Source organism: Vulpes vulpes, chromosome 5 (assembly GCF_048418805.1).
Source record: "Vulpes vulpes isolate BD-2025 chromosome 5, VulVul3, whole genome shotgun sequence".
Classification (NCBI taxonomy): domain Eukaryota; kingdom Metazoa; phylum Chordata; class Mammalia; order Carnivora; family Canidae; genus Vulpes; species Vulpes vulpes.
Window position 1 is genome coordinate 76,511,590 of NC_132784.1, and position 11,254 is coordinate 76,522,843.

At 37.5% G+C, this 11,254-nt stretch overlaps 2 protein-coding genes across 3 annotated transcripts; one reads left to right on the forward strand and one right to left on the reverse strand.

The window, feature by feature from the left end:
* The first annotated feature begins 1,851 nt into the window (after window positions 1–1,851).
* On the forward strand, window positions 1,852–2,856 carry LOC112912019 (olfactory receptor 5I1-like). Its single transcript, XM_025988747.2, has one exon. The coding sequence runs from the start codon at window positions 1,852–1,854 to the stop codon at window positions 2,854–2,856; it is 1,005 nt and encodes a 334-aa protein (XP_025844532.2).
* A 1,215-nt stretch (window positions 2,857–4,071) lies between these two features.
* LOC112912039 (olfactory receptor 5W2-like) lies at window positions 4,072–8,762 on the reverse strand. Of its 2 annotated transcripts, XM_025988768.2 has the most exons (2): window positions 7,854–8,762; window positions 4,072–4,089 (listed from the first exon to the last, which is right to left on the reverse strand). In XM_025988768.2, exons 1-2 carry the CDS (start codon window positions 8,760–8,762, stop codon window positions 4,072–4,074), a joined length of 927 nt encoding a protein of 308 aa, XP_025844553.1. The 2 variants fall into 2 exon arrangements, with proteins under 2 accessions (XP_025844553.1, XP_072613465.1); XM_072757364.1 differs by lacking the exon at window positions 4,072–4,089 and having other exon boundaries at window positions 7,824–8,762.
* Between the last annotated feature and the right edge of the window lie 2,492 nt (window positions 8,763–11,254).

The window sequence follows — 11,254 nt, forward strand, 5'->3', positions numbered from 1 at the left end:
TGCTGCAAGTTTATAAAGGAAAGATTTGTAATAATAAGATAAGTATCTTAATTGATGCAGATAGTCAGAATTGGATGCACAGTTAAAGGGATTAACTTCAGAGTGGCAGAGCACGATATTCGAGAAAAGAAAGGAAGGGCCAGAGGAAGTCACTGATGAACCCAAAAGCTTATATGATGACTTGATGAGAAAGTTGAGCACATACTTCTTCGCTATCAGGTATTTTTCTCTACAAGGTAGAAATCATTTTCTGACAGTGAGAAGGTCATAGAGTGAAACCTAAAGAGAGTGATGCAGGTTTACAATAGTGATTAAAGGAGGAAAAAGGTTGTGTGAGATATGAAATAGTAAAGAACAATTTTATTCAATCATCTATACACATATATATGTCTAAGAATTGTGACTTTTATACAAATATAAATTGGAACTGTGTCAATGATTTTACTTCATTCATTCATTGATTCATTCATTTAACTGTTCCAACTGGTATAAAAGATAATGCAAAGGATTATAGATAAAGAATTCACAAATAAATATACAAATAGATACAAAATTGGCCTTTTACACAGGAGGGAGGGCAACTGATTGTACGCTGAATAAAATGTGTATGTCTGTAGACAAGTATCATGTGTGTTGCTGTTGGTTGTCTAATAGATTTCTAAACCAGAGCAAGGACAATGAAAGGCAGAAAGGTATAGAGGTAGGTGCATGAGGATTTTTCCATATATTTTACAATTTTTCACTGTGGAGGGCATGGGAACATTCCTGGATAGCATTATCACATTGCCTGGATTGAATTTAACATGTTTGTAGGCATGAGGATGTCTCTAGTTGTATTCCATAGTTTGAATTCCAAAAAAATAAAACAGATGCCTGGATTGACTCAGAATTGCTATGCTGCCAGCTTTAGAACCATGAAGGAACAAGATGGTGAGGAGACTGAATCTGCAGAAAGACATTCCTTTAACACTTACAGTTTGAGGGGGAAGGTACTATCACTCTCATATTTCAGATGATGGACGGAAATTTGATGGTTCATTGACCTGACCGAGGTCTCACAACTTCTGAGTGACAAGAGCTGGGATTCAGTGACTTTTATAAATAATGCATAACCTTTCTTCTTTCTATTTTATCAGTGGATTTCAAATAACTCTAAGGTGTTCCTTAGTTCCTCAGAGGTGAAACTACATTGTAAGGTTAGAATTTCTGCTCCTCTATTTATACAGGGTTTTACCTGGAACAGCAATGCTGTCTGTTGTGAAAACAAAAACAGCACAAATGGGGACAGGGTATATTTTTCCAGTTTGCTATATAACCATGTGGTTAACCACAATTCCTTGATATTGGTGGAAAATGAGGGAGTTGAAGAAAGTGGAGTTCAACAACTGATTTGATGACGGTGCTCCTAAATTTGGAAAACAATTGCTTTAAGTAATAGAAGTGATACATTCTCAATTTACTAAAAATGCAAAAATCTGGGGGGTCTGTGTGACTCAGTTGGTTGAGCATCTGCCATCGGCTTGAGTCATGAAAATTTATAATGCATGATACTACATGAGCTATAGATGTGCCTAGATGTTATGAGGATGCCCAAGTGGAGTTAGAATTCCTCCTATTGGGATCCCTGGGTGGCGCAGCGGTTTGGCGCCTGCCTTTGGCCCAGGGCGCGATCCTGGAGACCCGGGATCGAATCCCACGTCGGGCTCCCTGCATGGAGCCTGCTTCTCCCTCTGCCTGTGTCTCTGCCTCTCTCTCTCTCTGTGACTATCATAAATAAATAAAAATTTTAAAAAAAATTATTTAGAATTCCTCCTATTTATTTTGACTGTTTTATTTCTTATTTTTTAGTGAATGCTGAGGTTGTTGTTAATATTGCCATCACTACCGTGCCACCACTTCAGAAGTCCAGGGACACTGCGGAGAATGGAGTTGGAGAACCACACTGTGAAGTCTGAGTTCTTTCTCTTGGGATTTAGTGACCATCCAGAACTTTGGAGGGTGCTTTTTGTTATGTTTCTTTTTATCTACTCTGTTACCCTCATGGGGAACCTTGGGATGATCTTATTAATCACAACTAGTTCCCATTTGCACACCCCGATGTACTCTTTCCTCTGTATATTGTCCTTTGTAGATGTATGTTACTCTTCTGTTATTGCCCCCAAATTACTTGTGGACTTGATTTCCAAAGACAAGACCATTTCTTACAAGGGCTGTGCTGCACAGTTATATTTTTTCTGCTCTTTGGTTGACACAGAATCTTTCCTCTTGGCTGCTATGGCTTATGACCGGTACATAGCAATCTGCAACCCACTGCTTTATACGGTTATTATGTCCAAGAGGGTTTGCTCCCAGTTTGCCATTGGAGCATTTTTGGGAGGTACCATGAGTTCAATTATTCACACTACTAATACCTTCCATTTGTCTTTCTGCTCCAAAGAAATTAATCATTTCTTCTGTGATATCTCCCCACTCTTCTCTCTGTCCTGCACTGATACTTACATGCATGACATCATTCTGGTAGTCTTTGCTGGTTTGGTGGAAGCTATCTGTCTTCTAGCAGTCCTTCTGTCTTATGTCTGCATCATATCAGCTATTCTTAAAACAGGGTCTGCTGAAGGAAGAAAGAAAGGGTTTTCCACTTGTGCCTCCCATCTGACCGTAGTCACGATCTACCATGGTACCCTCATTTTTATTTATTTGCGCCCCAGCACTGGTCATTCGCTGGATATTGACAAAGTGACCTCTGTGTTCTATACATTGATCATACCTATGTTGAACCCCTTAATTTACAGTCTAAGGAACAAAGACGTCAAAAATGCCTTTAGGAAAGTAATAGGCAGAAAATTGCTTTCTTAAGGAAGAATGAAACTGAGCCTGACAATTTTTCAATAATGTCTGTTCTTTGAACTTTGGCTCTGTTGGGAAAGTCAGTTTAATATGAATGTTTCTCAAATTGTAGGTAATGAGGTCTCAACTACAGAATACTGCCCAGGCCTAACATAAGAGCCAGATCCCATCATATCATTGTATTACGTCTCTCTCTATATATATTATTTTAAATCTGACATTTTTAATATATATTCCAGAGTAGATTTAGCTTTTGCATAATGTCCTATAGTCCATAGTCTTACTTCTTTTCTCTCCCATCCTAAACTTTATCATAATTATTCTCAGTATTGAATAAGCCATTAAAATATCACAACTTTTTTTCGCGGAAGAAAATAAATGCAATTAACTAAGACTTTTTCAATTAATTTTTATTTCCATGTAAATATGTGTGCATTGCAGCTAAGCTAATTATACTCTCTCTAAAAATTTTTTTCCTCAAATTTTAACTCCAATATGATTTTTTTCTAATACCCTTTCAATTAGAGATGGTAAGTAACATCCTAAACCTCACTAGAACCTTAAGGGTACTTCTTTTAAAACTCTTAGAATTTTCTGTCTAATCTTGTAGTTTGCATTTATCCCTCTACTAGACTCATCATTAATTATTGTCCCTTATTTGGTGCCTTACCTCTTTATCACATTTTCTCCAGTGCAGTTACTGAGTAAGTTTTAATGAAATAAATATGAGTATATTTGCTATTTGTTGTTTTTAATTTGGATTATACACCTATAACAGGCAGAGAAACTATTTCTCTTGCAGTTTTTTTGTTTGTTTGTTTGTTTCCTTCTCTGGAGGAGTACTGTATACACATGTGACAATTGCATGATATTGTCAAGTATAGTGACTTATTAAAAAAAACAATTTGCAAATATCAACAAAATTAAAGTCTATCTCACAAACTATTTCCTCAAGGATAGATTCAGTCTGAAATCTCTTGATTGTTAAGCAAACAGCTGAACTTTCTGAAGGAGGCTATCCTCTGACAACCAAATATGGGATCAGAAGCCAACAAATGGTGGGATCAAAATTATGTAGGCTGTTGGGACATGACTAATAGACATCATAGCTGAAAGCCTAAAGAAAGTGCTGAACCAAAGGAGAGGTTGAATAATGGGAGAGAAGGTAAATTAGACAAGAAAGTCATATGACAGTGAAAATGCATGTTGGGGTATAAACCAACATCACAGTTCCATTCTCAGCTCCAGGCTTTAAAAGTAGGTTTTTGTTCATATAGCTCAGTGGTGAGGTAAATCTCTGGTCAGTGTGGACTATCAATAGGGAAGAGTGGAATGTCAGTTAGTGCCAATGAAAAGCAAGTGTTTCATCCTAAACACTTAGTAGAAAATGTTCACCACAGTGTATGAGTTCATCACAACATATGGATATTGACTCCTTTGTCGTTAAGTGTATGCTGGTTCATTAACCTCTCCTCTCTCTCCTAACCCTATGGAAAGTAGAGAGAGATGGAAGAAAGAAGCAGACAACTCCAGATCGGTAGGTGGCAGGTGCAATGAACTTATGTATGAGGGCTTATTTTGGGTAGCCAAAAGATGAGTAGATCTCCACTCCTGCCCTCCAGAATCTTAAAAATTTATACAGAGGCCTTAATTGAGCTTAGTCATATAAAGTGTCCAGGTAGTGTCAACAACACATTGATCTCTCAAGGATATGTCCTTGGAACAATTCAAACTGTGGGAATTGTAGGCAGAATGTACATTCCAAGGACAAAGGAGGGGTGAGGATCATTTGATTCCTTGAGTCCAGCTAACAGATCAACCAGCAATCACCTCCTCTCCATGACCCCCTCCAACAACATCCTATTTCAGCTGTGGCTCTTGGGATACAGCTGCACAAATAACATAATAAGTATTCTGGGATTAATTATCTAAACTCATTTTTTGGCAATAAGTCTGAGACAAATAAGTCTGAGACTTAGATCAGAAGTACAGATGCAGGCATCTAGCCTGGACATGGGAATGACATGTCCAGCATGGGTAGTAGTGAATAAATCTTTGCTCAGCTCTAATGAGGAATGAAGGTAGTATCAGGAAAAACAAGTTCCAAAGTATCTGGGCAGGGAGCACCATGATGTACAACTGTAATCTGAATACCTGGGTGAGCAGACTCTCAAGTAGATAAAAATGGATCTTGGAGATACTATTTCATGACAGGACACCAAGGATTATACCATGTTTTCTTGCAGCCTGAGGGTTTAGTTCTTGAGAGAGACTTAGTTGGCTCTGAGTGATCTTAGAAACTCCATTATAATCCTCAGATAAATAGATATATACCTGGTTATAAAAATAACTATGTCTATGAGGACCCTTAGTGTTCACAGAACAAGTAATCTACAGTCCCACAGCTAACAAGTAAATGATAGTATATAGATGTGAACCAGGTCTGTCTCTCTCTGAATTCCAGTTCTTATCTTAAAATTTCTCTCATCTTTACCATTCTTTAAAATGAAAATAAAGGGGATACCTGGGTAGCTCAGCAGTTGAGCGTTTACCTTTGGCTCAGGGTGTGACCCCGGAATCTTGGGATCGAATTCCACATTGGGCTTCCTGCATGGAGCCTGCTTCTCCCTCTGCCTATGTCTCTGCCTCTCTCTCTGTCTCTGTCTCTCATGAATAAATAAATAAAATCTTAAAAAAATAAAATAAAATGAAAATAAAACATAAACAAAAAAAAAATCCTGGTTTCCTGGCCATGTATAAAGCCTATTCATTCATATGGGGAATATAAAAAATAGTGAAAGGGATTATAGGGGAAAGGAGAGAAAATAACTGTGAAAAATTAGACAGGGTAACAAAACATGAGAGACTCCTAACTCTGGGAAACGAACAAGGGGTAGTGGAAGGGGAGGTGGGCAGGAGGATGGGGTGACTCGGTGATGGGCACTGAGGGGGGCACTTGACAGGATGAGCTCTAGGTGTTATGCTATATGTTGGCAAATCAAACTCATATATATATATATAATATATATATTATATATATATAATTAAGGTTTTTAAAAGAAAATATAAAGAAGAAAAGGGAATATCTTTTATTCTTACATATATATATGAAAGCTGACCAGTGAATCCAATTTTGTATAATATGGATAGGTTTCATCTTTACAGAGAGGAATATATTTAATACAATTTCAATATAATACATTGTGATGGGAAGGGATTTGAACAGTGATGGAGAGGTCCTGATATATGATATATTCTATGAACAACAAATTATTTAAGATTGTAAATTAAATTACTCAATAGATAATGAAATACTAGTAACTTGCTGAAAATTGCAACTCTTAAATGTGTCATTTAATTCTTATGACATTTTGAAGTACACTTAGCCCATTTTAAACACTAAAGGAACATATAAAAATATGTAAGAAGATTTAAATGGAAAACTTTGTACTGCCATTATTTTCTCCTCATGGGACCAGAAAAAAAAATGCTCCTATATTCCCTTCTTGACAATGACCTAAAATAAAATGAATACTCTTGAGAACCTCTTGTTATGTTTTTCAGAAGTGAATTAATTCTTATTTGATGACAGTGCAAATAACATATGCGTTTAATGAAATGATACAAGATTACTTAACATCAGCTACTCAGTAATTAAAATTGTGTTTATTTCATAGATGCACAGGGATCCAATTATTACAAATAGAATTCTATGTAAATATTACTTTGTCTTTATTTCATTAAACATAATATTAATACATTTTCCTTTCCACTTAAATTGTATTAATTAGGAATTTTAGTTTTTTTTATTATTTTGTTAGTATAATGCTGTGAACACATCAAGGGAGACTGAGTCATCTTTCCAGTGGCCTTTGGACAAGGTAAAGACCCTCAACTTTCTTTTGTACAGTTTCTGTACAGTTGTCAACAGCGTCATATCTGCTCCCCAGAGTGAGAGCAAGAAGGGAAATTCACAGGCTAATATGCAAATGAGGTGCAGCATAAATTAAGAGCAATTGTTCCTTCAGATATCTACTGGGCCAGAATGATAATGAATACATGGTCCAAAAAGATTTTTACTGCAAGTGTTATCTGTCCCTGATAATTATTTCAGCGTAGGCCAAAATAAAAGATGCGCAGGAATATTTAATCTAAGACAAACGTACTAGAATAATATTTAAAAGTCAAGTTGGTAAAAATAAATAAATAAATAAATAAATAAAAGTCAAGTTTGTGTGTGGGTGTGTTTGTGTGAGTGTATGAGTATGTATTGGTGTGTTTGTGTGTGAGTGTGGGTGTGTGTGAATTTGCAAAGTCTCCTTTGCATCAGTTTTGCAGGGGACACAGATGCATTTATTTAATAAATGTTTTAAATGACATCTGGAGCTGAGCTTTGTAAGTAATAAAGTAGAAATATTGGTGAAAAATCCTGGAAAGGGCATTGCATTTATGGAACTTTGAATTAGGGCACGAATTTTGTATTTATTCTTATGTATTTACTTACTACTGATATACATCTAAGTGCTATGATGGAGCATTTATAGGGTGATACCAGTCCCTAGAAAGGATACAAACAAACTCAGCTTAACTCATTAATACTACCTTCTGGCTGGGCAAGTTTATTGAATTCATGGCTTCAAAGATATCATAACTCTAAGTGCAAAAGTTTAACTGATGTGAGGAGAGTAGTTGCTATTCCCATGTGATCTCACTGAGCCATATCTATGAACAGAGAAGGCAGGTATAAAAAGATCTTTTTTTGCAAATCAGCAACCGAAACTAGTCCTACTCTTTCTTAGTTTAAACAGAAAAATAAGATCAATAATGACTCTCCCCACATTCAGTTTAGGTACAATGATAAATAGTAGGAAACATCTAGAAGCTTGTGTTGATGAGACTACAGGAATTGATGTCAAAGGACCATACTTCAGCTCTCAGAATCTTTAAATAAACACTTTTGGGTTAAAAACACAACTTCACCCAGAACATAATTTAGTGCTGATTGCTTTTTTCAGGGAACCTTTCACATCCTTATTCCTTAAGCTGTAGATGAGTGGGTTTAACATAGGGATGACCACAGTGTAGAAGACAGAAGACATTTTGTCTGTGTCCATAGAATAACTGGAACTCGGTCGGAAATACATGAACAGAAGTGTGCCGTGAAATATAGCCACTGCGGTCAAGTGGGAGGCACATGTAGAGAAGGCTTTGCGTCTCCCTTCAGCTGAGTTCATTCTAAGGATGGTAGTTAGGATATAGCTGTAGGAGAGGAGAACAGTGATGATGCTGCATCCCACTACACAACCAATGAAAGTGAACATCACTATCTCATTGATGGATGTATCTGAAGAGGAAAGGGCTAGCAAGGGTGGGATGTCACAGAAAAAGTGATTGATAATATTGGAATTGCAGAATGACAATCGAAATGTGCAGCAGGTGTGGATTGCTGAATCCACAAAACCGACGATGTAGGCAAGGGACACAAGCTGGATGCAGATTTGCCTGGACATGGCGATTGTATAAAGAAGTGGATTACAAATGGCTACATACCGGTCATAAGCCATGACAGCCAACATGAGACACTCCACATCTGCAAAGACCCCAAAGAAATACATCTGAATTGCACATAAATCATATGGAATTCTCTTTTGCTCAGACAAGAAGTCAGCCAGCATCTTGGGAGAGACAGTGGAGGAGTAGCAGACGTCACAGAGAGACAGATTGCTCAGGAAATAATACATGGGCGTGTGGAGCCTGGAGTCCAGCTTGATCAGCAGGATCATCCCTAGATTGGCAATCATGGTTGTGCCGTAAACCAGCAGAAAGAGCACAAAGAGCCCCTGCTGCACATCCTTTCTGCCAGAAAGTCCTAGGAGTATGAAATCAGTAATCACAGTGCAGTTCTCAACAGCCATCACTCAGATCTGGGAACCCCTGCTTGTGAAAGAAGGAAATGGAACCAGGATTAACATCATCTTAGTAGTTAAACTGCTGGTCCTTTTTATTTATTTATTTATTTTGTATTTAGGAAAAGAGGCAATGTCAAGACTGTTAAGGTGAAGCAGACTGTCCTGGAAATATATCCAAATCAATACATTGGTATCATGATAGTGATATTAACATCGCCTACATTTGAACAGCACTGTGCAGAATTCATAGCACACTTTCGTTCAAATTAAAGCATACTATTTTCATACCAACATACACTGTATGTATGATAGATTTTGTTACTTCTTTCTTATATAAAGACTTTAATGTCTTCATAGTTTGAAGCGATGGTTCTTACAATTATTTGGCCAGATAACCATGTATTCAACAAGATTTTCTTTTTAGACCTAGTAGAAATATTGATATATTCTGTAATAGAGAAGCATAACTGAGAGGCACAAGCAATGAATATATTCCTTTGTTTTCCCCCAAAAAAAATCCAAAATAGAGGGCCATAGGAAAAATTCCTTCATGCAATATACTTCCACTTCCCCACTCACCCCAGGTCCTATCCAGACGCAGTAAACAAGGGTTAGAGATAGTCTGTGATTCAGGACCCACTAAAGCAGGGAGGGTGTGGTTGCTGAAGAACAGGGTGGGAAGGTCTCCATGTTCAATACTCTAGAATGAGAGACCACAAAATGTCAAGGCTAATCATGTTGCTTTCTGACAGTTGCTGTTGCTCAGGGGAGATTATGGAGAACATTTGGGCTCTAATCATAGGGATTCTGGAGGGATTCTGGTAGTGGGTGATGGAGCGTTGAATGAGGGAATGTGGTGTACTGAGTCTCCCTGCCCCAGTTCATTAGAACACTCATAGTCTATTCACCAACTGTTCATATCTGTAAGAGGCATGTTAAAAATACTGATGCCCACAGTCCCACACCCCAGAGAGATTAAAGCCTGACCTGTACCTTTTTCCCACTTCCCTAGACTTTTTAAAAAGATTTTATTTATTTATTCATGAGAGACAGAAAGATAGGCAGAAATGTAGGCAGAGGGAGAAGCAGGCTCCTGGAAGGAAGCCCAATGTGGGACTCCATCCTGGGACTCCAGGATCACACCCTGAGTGGAAGGCAGATGCTCAACCACTGAGCCACCCAGGCATCCCTTTCCTAGACTTTTAATTATTGTTTTATTTTACCACTTTGTCTTTAAATATCTCTAAAATCTGCCTCCGCTTGCTTTAAAAAAAATGGTGGTTGAGGGTCAGTTAAATTATATTGCCCCACTGTCTTATTTTAAATCAACTATATTGTATGCAATATAATACAAGTCCTCCTCTATTCATCAGAATTTAGGAGATGAAATTAGATGAAGAAGAGATTAAAAAAAAATACCTGAATGATGATCTAGTGATCAATGTGCAGGTCTCCAAACCCTTGGCTTAAACTCACTTAAATAGCAGTCCTTGTAGACACATTAAAAAAAATGCTTCCTTAAAAGGTTTAAGAATAAGTTTTTTAAAGAATATATAAAAATACAAGTAAGAGATTAAAAACAATAAAAATAGGTGATATCTCTGCAGTCCATACTTGCTTTTTTTCCTCCCTACTTTCTATGTATATATTTATTTTAAATAAGCAGATTTATAAAAGTAATTGAAATAAAAGTTTATATAGCATATCACACACTTCTTTGGTTTTATATCATGTTTTCAGTTAAAAAAAGGATAAAAGCCCCTAAAATTTAAAGTATAAATCAGAAAAATCACAAAAAATGTTAGTACCTTCCCCAGAATTACTGACCTCTTTGTTCCATGCATTTCTGTCTGCGAAAGGGTTCAACATTGTCTCCTGATTGACCTGGATTTATACATAATTATTTCTGTGTCTGGTCCCTGGTTTCTTGGTCTCCCAGGAATAAGCAAGGTACTGTGATGGTTTGTTTTCTGTTTTTTTTTTTAATTAATTATTTATTTATTTATTTATGATAGTCACACAGAGAGAGAGAGAGAGAGAGGCAGAGACACAGGCAGAGGGAGAAGCAGGCTCCATGCACCGGGAGTCCGACGTGGGATTCGATCCCGGGTCTCCAGGATCGCGCCCTGGGCCAAAGGCAGGCGCCAAACCGCTGCGCCACCCAGGGATCCCTTTTTTTTTTTTTTTTTTTTTTTACAGAGAAAGTCATCTGCAGATGCTTTAATCCAGCTGTGTTTGGGGTGGGTCTCAGTTCCTTCAGGAGGAACTGGGATACCAGCTGCCGGCACAGCTAGGTATTGAGAACAATCAGTTTGTGGAGCTGGTAGAGAAAGGTGTTCTTCCCTCGGCTGCTTTCCCGGTCAGCCTGCTCCATGACCAGCTTTGGGTCGACCTGATTCCACCTTACAGGGGTAAGGTGTTTGAACAAGAAATACATACCATTAAAAAAATGTTGTCCTTCTCTACCTTACCACCTAAAATTATTCCTATTTCAGCAG